At 38.0% G+C, this 19502-nt stretch overlaps 3 protein-coding genes across 4 annotated transcripts in view; 2 read left to right on the plus strand and 1 right to left on the minus strand.

The window, feature by feature from the left end:
* LOC134818378 (protein argonaute-2-like) overlaps positions 1-19502 on the plus strand; it is a 49239-nt gene that overhangs the window by 19026 nt on the left and 10711 nt on the right. The window lies entirely within an intron of this gene.
* LOC134818388 (putative ankyrin repeat protein RF_0381) lies at positions 2656-5278 on the plus strand. Its single transcript, XM_063827916.1, is given in 2 exon segments — positions 2656-4117; positions 4120-5278. Coding segments are annotated over 2 exon segments (1866 nt in total). The 5' UTR covers positions 2656-2692; the 3' UTR covers positions 4561-5278.
* On the minus strand, positions 5340-18416 carry LOC134818377 (centrosomal protein of 120 kDa-like). Its single transcript, XM_063827897.1, has 20 exons — positions 18357-18416; positions 17481-17665; positions 15980-16162; positions 15648-15823; positions 15322-15482; positions 14956-15071; positions 14444-14693; positions 13333-13383; positions 12307-12478; positions 11950-12040; positions 11558-11803; positions 11174-11279; positions 10727-10792; positions 10464-10582; positions 10116-10277; positions 8239-8361; positions 8035-8125; positions 7296-7396; positions 6480-6608; positions 5340-5953 (listed from the first exon to the last, which is right to left on the minus strand). Exons 1-20 carry the CDS (start codon positions 18388-18390, stop codon positions 5840-5842), a joined length of 2676 nt encoding a protein of 891 aa, XP_063683967.1. The 5' UTR covers positions 18391-18416; the 3' UTR covers positions 5340-5839.

Below are 19502 nucleotides of genomic sequence, written 5' to 3' on the forward strand. Positions count from 1 at the left end.
AAGGAAATTCTGGTTCAGCTAGAAATAATGATATTTGAAGTTCATATTTTAAATTCAAATATACTTTAATTAGAATAAACAATATACATCAAGTTAGGTCTGACTCTGTTTCTACACCAGGAAAATAGATTAATTGAAAAAAAAATGCTTCAAAACCTTCAAATACCTGCATTTCAAGAAATAATAACGAAGCAGGTCTTCGAGTTCGATATTACAGCTTAACAAAGATAATCAGTTATACACGCTTTTATTTCGTTGCTAATTTGTGCCTCTGTTATCAGCAGCGCTTATCATCTCAACAACTATCTCATACTCGCAGCTACAGCTTGTTTTACGGATACTATACACTGTGTATAACTGATCAACGATATGCCGACAGTAGCAGAACGTTTCAAATTTGACTTAGTAGAGACCGATGGACAAAAGTTCCTACTTGATACCGTGAAACAGTGTAAAGTCGATTGTGTTCAAGAACTAAATCATGAGAGCGTGAACAAAATTGGTAACAAGGGGGATTTAGCGGCAAAGTTTTTGCAGGCCATGCAGCTCATTGAGAGACAGCATAACATGATCATAAATCAGAGGGTACACGTTAGTCAGTATCAGTCCGGTATGATACAGCTGCAGGACCAAGTTATAAAACTACAGGAGCAACTATTATCTGCAAAAGAAGGACTTTCTAAGGCGATAGAGTTTAACGAACATCTCAAGACTGAGTTTTTTGAGGGTGTTCAGAAAGAAGTCAGTTCAGTTAAACAAAGTTTTAGCGATGTGGTGAAATCCGGTAGTATCGAGAACTCAGCTGCGATTTCTACAGAATCCATTAAATCAGTTGCCAAGCAAATTGCTTTGGAGGAGGAGTTGGGTAGGAACATCATGGTCTTTGGGCTATGCGAGGAGGTCAATGAGGAGATCAATACAAAAGTCGCTGAAGTATTGGAATCATTGGGAGAGAAACCCCGAGTTGAGGCTTGTAGAATCGGCAAGAAATCACCGTCAGCTGCAACACCGGTTAAAGTTTCCTTTTCCAGTTCTTCGATTGTGCAACAAATACTGAAGAAGTCGAGTAAACTGTGTGGAACAGAGAGATTTAAGAGGGTGTTCCTAGCTCCAGATCGTACAGCAGAAGAGAGAGCTCAGCGTAAAGAACTTGTCCTAGAGCTAAAAAGAAGAGCTGGTATTGAGAAGGACAAAAAACTCTTCATTCGTGAAGGGAAGATTTGTAGCCTTGAGAGGCAAAAATGAGTTTCTAAATATTTTTCGTGTTGTGAGCAAATCAAAAAGTTTAGCTCTATGAGTATTTGTCTTCTGTGTGCTTAGTTTTTGTCGAAGGATCTAACCATTTTATTTCACTTATACAAAACTGTATAGTTTTCAAGGGATTAATCTGGTTTTAGGCGAATCTTGTTCAGAGATCGCTGTTTCATTACTCTTAGTCAGCTGGTGCAGCCTTTATACATACTTTTATATGTATATTTACAATTTTAAATTGCTGTTCAATATCTATTTTTAGTAAACATTAACTGGGGTAGTAAAACCCAGTTCCCAATCAATCAATCAAACTAAGTGGGACACACCAGCATTACAAAGCAGCTGTTTTTTTGGCAAATGTGATTAATGGCCATTATTGAAGGCAGATATCTAGAGCTTGGAATGCGTTTCGGGCATCAAAGAATGTGCACCTGTGTACCAAGGCAATCGCACGATTTGATTGGAAGTACATATATTTTTTCTAACACAGAATACTGTCCGTTATTGTTTATACAAGGCTTGAATGGGTTAATTGTAATTTCGGTATGAACTATGAAGCATGATTGAAATGATCTGATGAAAGTGTTAAACGTTCAAATCCTGTCCAGAACTAAACGAGTGTAACAAGGGATTTAATTTAGCAATATCCTGATCCACTAAGCTATTCTATACTAGAACAAGTTTCTAGTAGTCTCCAGCACATCGCAGCCAAAACGCAGTAACACTAACTCAGTTATATTAAATACCCTCTCAAGATCATTTAGTAACATCTGCATTACAATGTGCAACAAAACAACTACTATCAAACTAAATATACGGTGTGTGCATTGAGGCTCTATGCTAATTGCTATGAGCGGCAACAAAAAGAAATTCGACCGAAAAGTATCAGCGCATATTTGATATGAGAATAAAAATAGCGCAACAAAAAATTTGGTTAAATCTCCTAATTGCGATTTCTAACTGTGCGTCGTAGCGCGTACTTTGAAATCCAAATAAAAATTATTTTTGATTCAAATATCGGAAAATAAAATTACGGCATACAGCAAATCTTGTGTAAAAAAATGTGATTAACAATATTCTGTAAAACAATTTCGTGAAAAAATTTAAGAACACGATGTCCCGCCCCATTTTTTAAATTGATCATTCTTGGGACTTTGACGGGTTATAACTTCCGCTAGGAGCAACCATTTGCCCAAAACTTGGTACCAAACGACTCTACTTAATGAGACCTTTCCAATGATGTATAATATGTTGGGTTTTGAGACATAAAATGTTCACCCGCAAGTTGACGCTCTTAGTACATACACTATTAGTTGAGGCTGGTGCTAATGTTAACGAAAAGATGTAAAATGGGTTTACTCCACTACTCAACGCTTCACAGCAAAAGAATTTAGATATGGTACGTTACTTAGTTGAGGCTGGTGCTAATGTTAACGAAAAGATGGGCGATGGGCGTACTCCACTACACTACGCTTCACTAAACGGGAATTTAGATATGGTACGTTACTTAGTTGAGGCTGGTGCTAATGTTAACGAAAATATGGGCGATGGGCGTACTCCACTACACTACGCTTCACTAAACGGGAATTTAGATATGGTATGTTACTTAGTTGAGGCTGGTGCTAATGTTAACGAAAAGATGGGCGATGGGCGTACTCCACTACACTACGCATCACTAAACGGGACTTTAGATATGGTACGTTACTTAGTTGAGGCTGGTGCTAATGTTAACAAAAAGATGGGCGATGGGCGTACTCCACTACACTACGCTTCACTAAACGGGAATTTAGATATGGTACGTTACTTAGTTGAGGCTGGTGCTAATGTTAACGAAAAGATGGACGATGTGAGTGCTCCACTACACTACGCTTCACTAAAAGGGAATTTAGATATGGTACGTTACTTAGTTGAGGCTGGTGCTAATGTTAACAAAAAGATGGACGATGGGTGTACTCCACTCCACTACGCTTCACAAGAAGGGAATTTAGATATGGTACGTTACTTAGTTTAGGCTGGTGCTAATGTTAACGAAAAGATGGACGATGGGTGTACTCCACTACACTACGCTTCACGAAAAGGGAATTTAGATGTGGTACGTTACTTAGTTGAGGCTGGTGCTAATGTTAACAAAAAGATGGACGATGGGTGTACTTCACTACACTACGCTTCACAAGAAGGGAATTTAAATGTGGTTCGTTACTTAGTTGAGGCTGATGCTAATATTAACGAAAAGATGGACGATGGGTGTACTCCACTACACTACGCTTCAATAAAAGGGAATTTAGATGTGGTTCGTTACTTAGTTGAGGCTGGTGCTAATGTTAACGAAAAGATGGACAATGGGTGTACTCCACTCCACTACGCTTCACTAAACGGGAATTTAGATATGGTACGTTACATAGTTAAGGCTGGTGCTAATGTTAACAAAAAGATGGACTATGGGAGTATTGCACTTTATGAAGCTTCACAAGAGGGGAATTTAGATGTGGTTCGTTGCTTAGTTGAGGCTGGTGCTACTGTTAACGAAAAGACGGACAATGGGTACACTCCACTTTCTGAAGCTTCACTAAAAGGGAATTTAGATGTGGTTCGTTGCTTAGTGGAAGCTGGTGCTAATGTTAACGAAAAGACGGACAATGGGTACACTCCACTTTCTGAAGCTTCACTAAAAGGGAATTTAGATGTGGTTCGTTGCTTAGTGGAAGCTGGTGCTAATGTTAACGAAAAGACGGACAATGGGTATACTCCACTTTCTGAAGCTTCACTAAAAGGGAATTTAGACGTGGTTCGTTACTTAGTTGAGGCTGGTGCTAATGTTAACGAAAAGACGGACAATGGTTATACTCCACTTTCTGAAGCTTCACTAAAAGGGATTTAGATGTGGTTCGTTACTTAGTTGAGGCTGGTGCTAATGTTAACGAAAAGATGGAGAATGGGTGTACTGCACTTCATGTAGCTTCACTGAAAGGGAATTTAGACGTGGTTCGTTACTTAGTTGAGGCTGGTGCTAATGTTAACGAAAAGACGGACAATGGGTATACTCCACTTTCTGAAGCTTCACTAAAAGGGAATTTAGATGTGGTACGTTACTTAGTTGGGGCTGGTGCTAATGTTAACGAAAAGACGGACTATGGGAGTACTCCACTACTCAACGCTTCACAGCAAAGGAATTTAAATGTGGTTCGTTACTTAGTTGAGGCTGGTGCTAATGTTAACGAAAAGATGAACAATGGGTGTACTCCACTACTCAACGCTTCACAGCAAAAGAATTTAGATATGGTGCGTTACTTAGTTGAGGCTGGTGCTTAAGATAATAAAAAGATGAAATCAATGAATTTCAGAAAAGATCTATTATATGAAGTCTATGAATATTTCCGTCCAAGTGAAGCAAGGTTTCACATTCTGCTCGACTGGGCCCGCAGAGAACAGACTCAGCAAGACGTGACGATCATCAGATGCTGAAGATTCGAAAAAAGGCTACAATTTTCATATTTTTACTCTTTTTGCAGGGAGCATGACATGAAGATTGAGTAAAGTTTACTAGTAGTAGTATCACTGAAAAAATGTATGTTCAATTTCATGCGGTTAACGTTAAGTTCGAATCGGTTATTTGTTCTAGTGGTTTCCCCAATGTCCAGATGGTGTGGCATTGGGGTAAGTGATCATTAGCCACAGTGAATGGAACTGCACTGGGTCATTCAGCCTTTTGAAGCCGCCCTAAGTCGAGTAAGTCGAGTTGGCCTATTTTAAGCAATTTTTGAATTCTTTGTTGAAGAATGGGTGAAGAATCTGAAAATGTGATGTAATGTTTCAATGAAAAATCCGATGTAATGTTTCGATGAAAAATATCAAAACTCCGTCCCAAATTCTATATGAAACATGATGTCCCTGGACACCAGATGGTGCTAAGGTTAACGAAAAGATGGACAACGGGTGTACTCTGCTTCACAGCTGTGGAATTTAGATATGGTACGAGATATTGGCAGAAACTACAGTGAAGATTAGACTTGGGCGTTGTTTTTAACTATCCTTTGTTTAGAATTTGTATTTAATAATGTTATTCATCAGACAAATAATACAGCTATTACTGAATTTTAAATCTGTAAACATAAAGTATCAGCTCCAAAATGATATTTAAATAGGTCACAAAACAGTTTATTGTAGGATAGCGATAACAATACTAGTAGAGAAAAGTATCATTATTAATCTTACTAACAAGTCGTAACAAGATCATCCACATTTAACTTCACGAAAACAAATAAACTAAATGGATCAAATTATAACTTCAAGTACGATGGAATACTATTGGTCACGATCAAATAAAGTGGCTATGAAGACGAAAGTCAAACATCATAATAATTAATATATAATACAATCTATACAAAGATTCTGTCAAAAGTAATAAGCTCGTTTTCAACCCAAATCTGTCGGGATTGTCTTTACCACTTCACAAACCAAGTTCGTATTACAGATATTATTGCCAGGCGTCCGCATAAATTAGTGTCTGAAAATCAATCAGTTCTCCCAGTTCAAAAAATCAATTGGTTAATCAATTAATCAATTAACTAACTAATTAGCCGGAAACATTTCAAGGGTTTTGGAGAAGGTTGATCTTGTTGTTGAGTTCCTGAATCAGGGGATCATCTTTGGTGTACACTCCAGTGTTCAGTAACGAGTTTCGTTCTTCTATCAGCCTGCCTAGCTGCAGGTTATTGGGTGTTATTAACCAGAGAGCTGTTATGAGGCTCAAAATAGCCAATCAGTGAACTGTTAACAGATCACATGATCAGAATCACATGATCAGAATTAATCATCACCTATAGACAGCATGAGAGTACGCCCTGCCATCTCGAAGTGATAATAATAATTAAATTTTTCGCAGATTGGCAATTGATCGGTGTAGTTGGTGTTGTACACACTGCACTGATAATGATATCACGTTGAACGTGTAATGTAAATATAGTGTGGATATATGCGAATATATATTCTAAATAACTGATAAGATCACATGACTAAAGATAGCATGACGAAAATAGCTCAAAATAACCAATTAGTGAACTGTAATAATTTGTCTACGATTTAAAACACAAATTAAACTGTTTGTCTCGTATTTTAGGTTTTGAGAGCCATTCAAAATTTGGAAACAAGTCTTGCTGCACCCTGTAAAAACGTGACTCAAAATAACCTAAATAGCTCAAAATAACCAAACAGAGATATGTTTAACTAACCGCGATCTTATCTTGAGGTAGAGTTTTATCTGTACTCTCTTTTTGTGGTACGATAATATGATCCCTCATCTTGTTTATCTCCCCCTTCAGATTCTCAACATCTTCTCCCAGTCTGTTGTTATCTTTCAACTGAGGGTTTCACAGTGATCATTTCTTTTCGTGGACAAGCCGGAATATTGTAGACAAATTGTATCTCAACTTATTTATGGCAATGACTTTCGAAATATCTATTTAAACCATTTTATCGACTATACTTCTTGAGTGAACCACCCTCTCTCAGTTTGCACATACCTTCTGGTCCTCTAACTCTCTCAGTTTGCACATACCTTCTGATCCTCTAACTCTCTCAGTTTGCACATACCTTCTGATCCTCTAACTCTCTCAGTTTGCACATACCTTCTGATCCTCTAACTCTCTCAGTTTGCACATACCTTCTGGTCCTCTAACTCTCTCAGTTTGCACATACCTTCTGGTCCTCTAACTCTCTCAGTTTGCACATACCTTCTGGTCCTCTAACTCTCTCAGTTTGCACATACCTTCTGATCCTCTAACTCTCTCAGTTTGCACATACCTTCTCGTCCTCTAACTCTCTCAGTTTGCACATACCTTCTCGTCCTCTAACTCTCTCAGTTTGCACATACCTTCTGGTCCTCTAACTCTCTCAGTTTGCACATACCTTCTGGTCCTCTAACTCTCTCAGTTTGCACATACCTTCTGGTCCTCTAACTCTCTCAGTTTGCACATACCTTCTGGTCCTCTAACCCTCTCAGTTTGCACATACCTTCTGGTCCTCTAACTCTCTCAGTTTGCACATACCTTCTGGTCCTCTAATGAGAGATATCGAAGTCTGGCGTGTTCCATCAGACTTTGCTCGTGATGTAGTCGTCTTTTAGCGTCCTGCTGCGCTCGCTCTCTCACTGGTGGAGAAGGGTGGGTGTGAGTAAGAAGTTAATTAAAAACATATGATGTATTAAATTTCCACTATTACAAGTCTTGGTAGTTATAATTGATTGACTAATTGTAATTAATGAGTTAGGGGTCGTTCACATATTACGTAATCAGCCGAGGGGGGAGGGGGGGTTTCCAAATGCTTACGGTTGATTACGGGGGGGGGGGGGGGGTTTCGGCCGTTGATTACGTAATCAAAATTTTCTTTTTTACCCTCTAGAATAATAACAATTTGGCAATATTTTAATTCAAATTCCACTCAATTTCACTCTGATAGTGATAAAATTTAGAAATTGATCGAATATCCGGCTATAATAGTAAGTAGTTTAGAAGGTGCAGTGCTTGGCCGGATATCATAACAATGATTTCGGCTCATCATGATAGCATAATCAGGGTTGCATGAAACGTAGAGAAAAGTGTTTTCTAGGAAAAAAGTCAAGTGGGGCGGGGGGGGGGTCAGGCCATGATTACGTAATATTGCTGTCAGGAGGGGGGGGGGGTTGGGTCTTGATAACGGTTGATTACGGAAGGGGGGAGGGGGGTAAAAATTGCTAAAATATTGATTACGTAATATGTGAACGACCCCTAACTCTAAAGGTACACGAACCGTTGATGAGCTCTTTGAGAGCTTTGGTCCAACTCTCTTTGTAGTGCAGCTTAGCTTTTTCTAGAGACGTTATCTTCCTGTCCATTTCATCCTGCGATAATAAAGTTAGCAAACTCTTGTAGCAAAATATAGCAATTATAACATTATAACGTTTTCAGTGAAGATGTTAAAAAGAAATGTTTAAAAAACTATAAAAAGTCTGACCTTCTCCATTTTGAGTATCTCTAACTGAGCCTGTATTTTAGTAGAAGGTGCAGTGAGTTGAGCCTCTCTAGCCGCGACTAGTTCTGCTGTTCTTTTCTCTAGCCGAGCCTCTGCTTCCTCTACCTGAGATGAAACTGTTTCAGGGGGGGGGGGTCCACGTTAAACTGTTTCAGTGTCAAGGACTCAAAAATAATTTAAATCTTATTTAGAACATGCGCATCTCAGTAGATAGTTTTGATAAGAAAGTAAATAGAAGTTCATAAGCTATCGTCGATTTCACCGATCTTTAAAATCATTCAAAGCTATGAATATAGCGGATAAAATTTTGAACATTATGCAAGAGCCACTTCACAAATAGGAAATGTGTGATTGCCAAACAACTAAAATCCCTGTTCTGTCTCTAACCTGTGCTCTAAGATCCATGTTCTGACTCTAACCTGTGCTCTAAAATCCTTGTTCTGTCTCTAACCTGTGCTCTAAAATCCCTGTTCTGTCTCTAACCTGTGCTCTAAAATCCTTGTTCTGACTCTAACCTGTGCTCTAAAATCCCTGTTCTGTCTCTAACATGTGCTCTAAAATCCCTGTTCTGTCTCTAACCTGTGCTCTAAAATCCCTGTTCTGTCTCTAACCTGTGCTCTAAAATCCTTGTTCTGTCTCTAACCTGTGCTCTAAGATCCCTGTTCTGTCTCTAACCTGTGCTCTAAAATCCCTGTTCTGTCTCTAACCTGTGCTCTAAAATCCTTGTTCTGACTCTAACCTGTGCTCTAAAATCCCTGTTCTGTCTCTAACCTGTGCTCTAAAATCCTTGTTTTGACTCTAACCTGTGCTCTAAAATCCCTGTTCTGTCTCTAACCTGTGCTCTAAGATCCCTGTTCTGTCTCTAACCTGTGCTCTAAAATCCTTGTTCTGACTCTAACCTGTGCTCTAAAATCCCTGTTCAGTCTCTAACCTGTGCTCTAAGATCCCTGTTCTGTCTCTAACCTGTGCTCTAAAATCCCTGTTCTGTCTCTAACCTGTGCTCTAAAATCCCTGTTCTGACTCTAACCTGTACTCTAAAATCCTTGTTCTGACTCTAACCTGTGCTCTAAAATCCTTGTTCTGACTCTAACCTGTGCTCTAAAATCCCTGTTCTGTCTCTAACCTGTGCTCTAAAATCCCTGTTCTGTCTCTAACCTGTGCTCTAAAATCCCTGTTCTGACTCTAACCTGTACTCTAAAATCCTTGTTCTGACTCTAACCTGTGCTCTAAAATCCTTGTTCTGACTCTAACCTGTGCTCTAAAATCCCTGTTCTGTCTCTAACCTGTGCTCTAAGATCCCTGTTCTGTCTCTAACCTGTGCTCTAAGATCCCTGTTCTGTCTCTAACCTGTACTCTAAGATCCCTGTTCTGTCTCTAACCTGTACTCTAAGATCCCTGTTCTGTCTCTAACCTGTGCTCTAAGATCCCTGTTCTGACTCTAACCTGTACTCTAAAATCCTTGTTCTGACTCTAACCTGTACTCTAAAATCCTTGTTCTGACTCTAACCTGTGCTCTAAAATCCTTGTTCTGACTCTAACCTGTGCTCTAAAATCCCTGTTCTGTCTCTAACCTGTGCTCTAAAATCCCTGTTCTGTCTCTAACCTGTGCTCTAAAATCCCTGTTCTGACTCTAACCTGTACTCTAAAATCCTTGTTCTGTCTCTAACCTGTGCTCTAAAATCCTTGTTCTGACTCTAACCTGTGCTCTAAAATCCCTGTTCTGTCTCTAACCTGTGCTCTAAGATCCCTGTTCTGTCTCTAACCTGTGCTCTAAGATCCCTGTTCTGTCTCTAACCTGTACTCTAAGATCCCTGTTCTGACTCTAACCTGTACTCTAAGATCCCTGTTCTGTCTCTAACCTGTGCTCTAAGATCCCTGTTCTGCTTGTCTAGAGCAGCTAGTTTCTGTTTCTGTAGACTGAGTTTGTGCTCGAATTCCTCCTCAACTCTGCGACTAGTCTCTCTGATATCACTTGTTAAACGTGTCCTCTCACGTGCCATATCTTCTTGTGATAACACTAACTGATGAAAAAAAGGTAATTTATTATCGTCTTTAATCAGAGAATCGCGATTAAATTTTAACAGAAATGTATTTTGATGCTAGTTCCTGGCCACGGAAATGTAACATTTTTAAAACTCTTTACGAATTCTCAACATGGTAGATAGTGACTCGCGCTGAAATAGCAGAACAACCATTTCGCACTTCACCTTCCGTTCCTGTTCCAAAAGTTGGTTTTCTCTCAGTTCCAGATCTTTTAGCGCTATCTTCATCTTCCCCTTTAGTTTGTTGTATTCTGATACTTGTCTTCTTGCTTCCTCCTCGCGCTCTGGGCGGAACAGTGTGAACGGAATTTAATTTCAAATGTAAAGCCAGATATTTTTAAATTAAATTAATGTTTTTTCAGAGGACCGAGCATTTTTCCCTTTTTGTCAGGTGTTAAGTTTGTGCGAAAAAATTGAATTCTCCTCACCAATTTCCTTTTTTTTCCACTCTGCAGTTATCTGTTTCATTCTCGTCTCCCCTTTCAGCTCCAGATCTAAAGAAAACAAGTTAACAGGGGATACCATATTGTACTGATATTTACTTTTACTTTTAGCTAAATTTTGGGTGCTATATTAAGACGCAATGAAAGTATCGGACCACGATGCATGGGGACTTGCCACACCGTGGCAACATTAAAATATATTGACTCTGATACATCGTTTCCTGTTAGTGTTAATATAAAACTCCGTCACAAATTGAACTGGGATCTGGCAATATAACTTCTGAAATCAATTGTAATCGCTATGATACGGTAAAAACATTTTCCATGATACCATAACCAGCAGGAGATTATATTTATTATATTCCTTTTAAAGTAATAAAAAATAACTTTGAAGTTTGAACCCTGAGGCTATTGACTTATAGAGCTGCATACCTTTGATGAATTTCTCCTGTTCCATTTCTTTCCACAACTCTAACTCTAAAGCAACTTTGTAAGTTTCCTGCTGTCTTTCTGGTATATCTTCCGAACTTACTTCGCGCTTAGAGTGACAAATAATTATTAATAAATTTAATGCACCACAAAATGCGGCAAATTCGGTTGGGAAATGTTTATCGAAAAACAATAGTGAATGCATAATGCGAAAATTCGCGTCACATGAAAGTCGGCGCGCGTTACGTAAACCAACACAATTCAGTTTATCACAGCAGGGACTTAGGACAATTTCCGCGCAATTCTATTTTAATTGCGATCTTTAAATTTGAAACCGACCCTTTTTTCTTCAAAAAAACACAATCTGCTTCTTTAAATTAATCTAACCTGTCTAGAATTTGGTTCAGCTCTGAGAGTTTTGGAATTTGGTTCAGCTCTGAGAGGTTTGGAATTTGGTTCAGCTCTGAGAGGTTTAGAATTTGGTTCAGCTCTGAGAGGTTTAGAATTTGGTTTATTTCCAACGGGTTGATGAGTCATACCCTTATCTTCAAGATAACCCGTTATCTGCACCTCCCCGATAACCTTCTCGTCTGATTTTGATATTATCTTCCCTGACATCTGTTGCAATCCTCCCTAAAACCACGAATTTTACTGAGTACGTACTACCGTTTTAGGTTAAAGAATGTCTAACACGAGTCAAAGATGATAATAAGGACACAGATTATGACTTTTGAGTGCTTATGATACGTCAAGAGGAGTCAAAACAGAAAATAGTGTACCTTTAGAAGCTGAGCTAATAGTACAACTGATGTTCCCTCTAAATCTTCTCCTTCATTCGTTTTACTCCAGAATTGTAAAACAAGTGGCACTCTGAAATAACACTCTTGTTATCCTATAATGTAATGATGTTATCACAGTGCAAAGTATCTTATCGATCAATCGCTGTAACTTTGTGTAAGTTAAACATTATGATTATCTGAATCATCTAAGCAAATATTAAATTAAAAAAGAAAGGATTTATCAAGACGGCGAAAACACAAAATAGCTGTTTCATAATATATAATTCTTTCAGTTCTCACTCCATTTCACAGAAAATTTAAAAACCAATGACCCAATAACATTTTAAATCCACTAACTTTGTGAACTGCTGGACCACACTTTCTGTATCAGCTGTAAAGGAATATTCACAAGCAGTAGGTGGAAGTGGGGTGGAATCTCCTGCTATGAAGTGTACTACTGAAGTAGAGTGAGGGGCTGTTGTACCGAAATATGGGTAAACGTATCTGATATACCTCTTACCACTGGGCACTGAAACAGAAAGTGTTTAATGTTGAAGTGAACTAGAATGTGTTTAATGTTGAAGTGAAACAGAAAGTGTTTAATGTTGAAGTGAAACAGAATGTGTTTAATGTTTCAGTGAAACAGAGAGTATTTAATGTTGAAGTGAAACAGAATGTGTTTAATTTTTAAGTGAAACAGAGAGTGTAAAATCCGGATTGGAGTATTATTTATGAGTCGCATTGTTGTAATGTATTCCGTGTAAAATTATCTTTATCCCGGTTGTTGCGACAAGTAAACAGAGAGTGTTTAATGTTGAAGTGAAACAGAGAGTGTTTAATGTTGAAGTGAAACAGAGAGTGTTTGAAGTGAAACAGAGTGTTTAATGTGAGAACAGAGAGTGTTTAATGTTGAAGTGAAACAGAGAGTGTTTAATGTTGAAGTGAAACAGAGAGTGTTTAATGTTGAAGTGAAACAGAGAGTGTTTAATGTTGAAGTGAAACAGAAGTGTTTAATGTTGAAGTGAAACAGAGAGTGTTTAATGTTGAAGTGAAACAGAATGTGTTTAATGTTGAAGTGAAACAGAGAGTGTTTAATGTTGAAGTGAAACAGAGAGTGTTTAATGTTGAAGTGAAACAGAATGTGTTTAATGTTTAAGTGAAACAGTTAATGTGATACAGAAAACCTATTTGATGACCTTTGCGTATTGAAACAGAATCTGTGTTCAATATTGCAGGGACTAGGACTTTTAACCAATCAAAATTGAAAATGTGTTATTGACCTTTTCAGAAATCAAAAATTGATTTAAGATTCTATTATCTTTAAATTTATAGTTTATTTCAAAGCACAAAATGGGTACAAATCTTCTTGAACTCAACACTTACTTATCTTAGCGTTAGCTAATCGTATGTTACATAACCACATTTTACTTTCTCCTGAAGAATCGTGGTATTAGGTGGATCAACACTAATTAATTGATTTAACATATATTAATCGTACAATTTCACAAATCAATCATCAGTGTTAACAACTACTAATCTGCACTTTTGAAATAAATCGCTCGATGCTTCTTTATAAAAGGAATTACAGTTAAAACAATTACCAACACAAGGCGGCTATCAGGCAACACAAGGCAACACAAGGCAACACAAGGCAACACAAGGCAACACAAGGCAACATGTAAGGCAACACAAAGCAACACAAGGTAGCACAAGGCAACACAAAGCAACACAAGGCAACACAAGGCAACACAAGGCAACACAAGGCAACACAAGGCAACACAAGGCAACACAAGGCAACACAAGGCAACATGTAAGGCAACACAAAGCAACACAAGGCAACACAAGGCAACACAAGGTGGCTATCAGGCAACGAGAAGGAGTCGAATAAATCTAAAGAAGTATATTTAAACGACGACACCCTTAAAAGTAGCGATTACAACAACAAACTTGAATATACGGAGCAGAGATTTACTTATAGTGCTCCAAAAAATAAGAGGCACAGAAAAATGATACGGTACAAACCGCTACAGCTCAAATGTTAAGACGGACACTGGGGTAAATTCTTTTGACTACTAGCAAAATCCCAGAGGTAAAGGCTCCATAAAATGTGCAACAGTAAATCTGTTGTTCAGCTGCATGTTTAATGTTGGAGGAGCCCTAAAGACTGTCCTCTGGCTGGATACTTCCAGTCATTCACCAAGCAACACTAGAAGCCGGTACTGCAACTAAAATACATCGCAAGTACATCGCATTGTTTTAGAGAAAACCTGTTAGTTCTGGTTTATTTCCTGTCAGGAACTAAAGTTCGACGCAGGAATTTACACAACAAACAAGACAAAATAATAATAGACATTAGGCAAAAACAAAATTTGATTTAAAGGATCGACAAAAATAAATCAGGCAGCATCATACACCTAACTGAAATCGAAAGTAGTGAAACTAACTACTAAGGTGAAACAAAAAGTGTTTAAAATTGAAACAGAATGTATCATACCTTGTGTGACCCTCACCCCAGGATAAGAAGCTACAGGAGAGCGAGGAGGAGAAGGAGAGAGAAGAGAAAGAGGGGGAGAAGATGCACGCATCTCAGCGTCAAGTTGTTCTGTAGATGGTGCTAACATCTCGTCAGTATCATCTAACAAGCGAGGCGCAGGAGCCGGAGGGGGAGGCTGGGTGAGGGGTCTCTCTTCGCGTAGTGTGAAGTGCACCTCTACACTTGGTCTATCCTCTCCCATCACGTCTCCCTGATAATAAACGTGTGTCTCATTTGGGGATGTAAATGGGGCTTTTTGGACTACTTGATCATCCTTATTAGCCACCAAAAGCTAAATTACCGACCCCCTTCAAAGTAGTAAAATGCTAGGGTTCAAGCGGTCCCGGAATTGACCTTAACCGAAATAATTATAAGTTTTTTAGTGCAGCAATCGTGTGGATTGGTGTTAACTAGCTAGAGCAAATCACCGAACAAACCACAGATTATATAAGATTATAAAATATGACACTAACCAGTGCAGGATGCTGGAGATACAGACAAGCATGTAGAGAGTTCACACTCTCAGTATCTTCAGCAGCAGTGAGCAGCTTGGTAAAGGGCATGTTCACTACACCCACCACTTCTGGTCCTGAATATTGGGGTTCGTTAGGAACGGTAAGACAGTGCAGTGGTGTCAACAATATGTCGTGCTGTTCTGTATAAAATCATAAATCTTACAGAAGCAGAGGATGATTTAAGGATTTCTGTTGATCTAAAATTATCTATTGAATCACGCTATTAAAAATGATTGCAATTAAATAAATGTGCGCGAGTGTGTGGGTGATTTTATGTGCAATTTATTCCTGAAAAATGCTAATTAATTGCAGATTATAAATTACCTTGACATAGTTGAAGGGAGACATCTTTAACAGAGGCAAGGTACTTGTAAACATTTTCGAGAGAACCACGCAACTTCACACTCACCCTCTCGATGGGAAAGTCTGGCTTTACAGCGTTAACAAAAGAAGAGTTTGTTATGATGTTATCCAACAGATTAAATCTGAAATAATGGTTATTAGTTAACAATGTGCATAAATACCCTAAATACCATAAATACCTGAAATAAATACCTAGTTTGAATTTAATTCAAGTATCTATTAAGCCTTAAATATCAGCAAAATCATATTTGATTTCCTGGAATCACCACTTGAATGAAGTTTTAAACCTGAAAGAAAAAGCGGCCGGCTTGGTGCTGTCAATAAGTCTGATGAGATTAGAGGCTGCAATGATAGTGAGGGAGAGATTGTAAAGAGGGTCAGAGTTAGAGGGCTCTCCGACTTGGTAACACCCTGCTGCTTCGTCTAGTGAAACAAACAGTTTCTTGGGGACAACTTCTGCCTCCTAGAGGGATTTGCTTTATTTTATTGGTTTAAAAGACAATGAAACATATATCTCATCGCACTTAAAACTAATTTACAATTTTTTTTTAAGTGTGACAGCAGCAGAACAATGAAAACTAAACTAGAATGACGATAATTAATAAAATTAAATAGTTACCGGTTGCATTTCTCCATCAGGATCTTCAGTTGAGAGCATCAGTCTAACTTGGGGTTTGTGAGTTTTGTATTTGTTGCGAGAAAGTGGGTACCACTTGTATTCCCCACCTTGGTTTGAGATGGAACGCAGGTCCAGCATGATGTGGCCCACCTCCTCTGTATTGGTACCCGTCTTGGCTTGAAACTGATTGTGTTATTTGTTGAGTATCTTGTCGTGTTTGAAGTCGAAAATCTGTGCAATATTTCAGATAATTGAAAATGCATGTTACATCCTATTTCAAACGAAAACTTATATCAATAGTACACATTGGAAGTGCCCAAAACACAGTATACATAGGGTCAAATATTATAAACTTTTAAATGGTGATAAGGTAGATGAAACAAGTGATGAATATAGTTTGGGTTTACATTTGTTGGATCATGGTTTTAGACAAAGGGAAGATTTTAACAAAATTTTTAATGTGTCAATTATTGATAATTCTAGTCCTAAAACTTTGGATGTTCGTGAACATAAATATATTCAACTACTCAAGACTTTAAAACCTTTGGGAATTAACACTATAAATCCTTTTGGCCTTCCATTACTCCTAACATCTTAATTTATACTTTATAACCGTTTTAAGAGTGTTCAGATTTTTAAAGGAATTTTGGGTTTTACTAACTTTTTACAATTTCTAGGGCTTATGTCACTGAAGATGACGCCTTGCAACATGTTTGACGATAGCCTGTAGATTGATAGTTTGATCTCAGTATTTACAACAATTCATCTAGTTTGATTGATTCAAAGGGAAACAAATTCCTCTGAAACACAGTATAAAACATACATTCTTGACCACTGCATCTGTTCGACTAAGACCCTACAGTCACCCTAATCCTTAATTTAAAGCAACGATCTAAGACGAAAGCTATGTTTTAAAAAGCTAATACTGCTTGTAAATGAGTATAATAAAGTTAATATATATATATATATATATTATATAATAACTTTAGTGACCAAGTAGAACGTAAACAAGCACGTTATAACAGAGAGCTTATTCTTGGGCTGCATGGCAGTGGTTGGAAACCTCAGCTTTTTATGGTAGAGGTTGGGTGTAGAGGCTTCTGGCATCATACCTTACCAGCCCTACTAAACTACTTTGGTGTTACAAAGAGAGTAAAGAAAGCAGTGTTCCAAGAGGCGGCTTTGGTTGCTCTCAGATGTTCCTATGCAATCTGGTTAGCAAGAGAAATCAAGAAGTGGAGTCCCTGCTACAACATCGCACAAAGACCCACTGTTCTACCATCAACTGAGTGAGCTGAGTGTTGGGCCCTTAAAACATTGTTTAAAGCCACACCTGGAATCTCAAGTACCAGGATCAGAAATGGAAGCTAAGCAGATACATAGATGGAGTTGCTATCGAAAGATATAGAACTCAGGTATCCAACATCGTACATTTGATTATATTGTAGTATTTTCTAATTTATGTAAACTACAGTTCTATCATATACACAGTGTAACTCACGGTAAGTTTCAAGGGAGTCCGTTGCAACCTGTGTTGGTGAAGAGTTTTGCGTGTGAGTTCCCAAGCAAGTTCGGTGTTGAAGTACGGAGATGAAACATGGGAGACGGGATCACTGTTCAGGACTTCATTTGCAAACTTACAAGTTACTTGGAGTTCTGACTTTGGCTTTGACGGAAATTGTTTACCTGGATATGTCAAAAAATATAATTGCCATTTTTGCCATTAATAGTGAAAAACATTGCTTCTTAATTGCTCTATCATTTTGAGCTACGAATGACAATTCTTGCATAGCTGTACTGCTGAAACATTTTTAAGCAAATTGGGATTGCATAGATTCTGATCCAATAAGGCTGCTTTATTACTCAGATAGCATGTATATTGTATTTATAATTTGTAAATACCTTATATATCGGTCATAACCCATTAATTTTTGTGTGTGTCCCTATTAGCCTAAGCAGCAAAAGAGTAATAAAATAAATTCTTTTAACATACTCTGTTCTGCCAATCAGTTCTGACTGTTGATATTCTTTAAATTTGATTTTTGTATCTCAAAAATGATGTAAAGTTTTTAATATAACATAGAATTAAAGCTATTTCCGTACAGCCTAAGTATGCTCTTTTGAAAAACTATGAACATGCTAGCTTTCTTTATTTTGTTAGTGGGCCGACATCTTGGGTTGTACTGGACCTAACAAGTTTATTATCGGATGTCTACTTATATTTATTATGATATCATTATTCATTGTAATGGCAATAAAATTTAAATTTTGTTTTACTTAAATTTTTTTTTACTTAATTGTCTTATATTACAGCAGAAATTCGAATTTTCGAATAGCTCAAGAAAAGTAAAATTAAACAAATCATTGAAAAGCTTACCTTCTAAAACAGTAACTACTACGAGGACTGACATAGTCTAATCACATGAAAATCTAAAATAATGATAAACTGAGTTAAATTTAAGGTGCAATTGCTGTTTAATTGATGAGCAGAGGCTCTATTTTGAAGCCATACAAGATATCAGTATGATGGTTACAACACAACTAACAGTGATTCTTAGGAACTAACCAACCAACCACTCTTACATCAGCCATAACCCTGGGTTTGCAGGACTCAGGCCTTCAATTGTAATAGTACAGTTTTGTTGTGAGAAAACCAAGCAGTTCAACAAGAGGAGCACCATCTTTCGTAAGATTCGTTTTAAGAAAATACCAGCTAGAGCTCACATTTGGCAACAAGGTCAGTTTGTCTAAATGTTACGGAGGGATCTCTAAACCCTATATTTCCATTCATTTTTCACAACAACAAGTACATAGGGATAAATAAGGATTGCAATGGTTGATGTGAACACATAACTATCATGCATAATATACCATTGCACAAGAAAAGACTTAGAACACAGAGATGTTATCTACAATTCGATAAAACATGCTCATGCCTTCAAAGTTATACAATATCACTATGTTGAAAGGTCCATATGGTTACTAGTTTTCCATATTGATATTTTTATACCCAGTTGGCTCAGTCTGTTTTGGTCCGGGCCTTGTGTGCTGGCCCTGCCATGGCTCTCTAGCTTGGGCAGGTTTGACTTATTTATATATATGTATGTTCAAAGGTCCCTCTGGACATAGGCCTTTTTATGGAGCTGAACGTTAGACCCAGTGGCGCAACGAAAGGCCCTGCCGACCCTGCTGTGCAGGGGTGCCATCTAAGCGGGGGTGCCAAATCGTTGTTTGAATGTGGGACAATTTGGAAAAACTTAACTACAGTACTAGCAAAACTGCACGTTTTGCTCTAGGAACACACTTTTTTAGAAATTTTACCAGCGTATCCTCTAAAATCATCTAATTTGTTCAATTTTAGGGGGGCGCCAAAAGAGGAGGGGGTGATGTTACGCCACTGGTTGCACCCGAAGTAAAAAAGGTTATGACCCATGGAATCTTGGTCTGAACATAACTACGGAATCCCTTTAACAGCATAGTATAGTAAAGGAGGTACTCCCGGTCTCATTCTAAAAAGGAGAGC

Source organism: Bolinopsis microptera, chromosome 7 (assembly GCF_026151205.1).
Source record: "Bolinopsis microptera isolate Bmic1 chromosome 7, MBARI_Bmic_1.0, whole genome shotgun sequence".
Classification (NCBI taxonomy): domain Eukaryota; kingdom Metazoa; phylum Ctenophora; class Tentaculata; order Lobata; family Bolinopsidae; genus Bolinopsis; species Bolinopsis microptera.

Excerpts from the sequence above, each read along its gene's own strand:
- LOC134818377 (XM_063827897.1), bottom strand. The coding sequence starts at position 18,390 with ATGTCAGTCCTCGTAGTAGTTACTGTTTTAGAAG. Across the intron at positions 12,041-12,306 it reads GTGGTCCAGCAGTTCACAAA|AGTGCCACTTGTTTTACAAT; the intron begins GTTAGTGGATTT and ends GTGTTATTTCAG. Across the intron at positions 8,126-8,238 it reads AGATACTCAAAATGGAGAAG|GATGAAATGGACAGGAAGAT; the intron begins GTCAGACTTTTT and ends TTATTATCGCAG.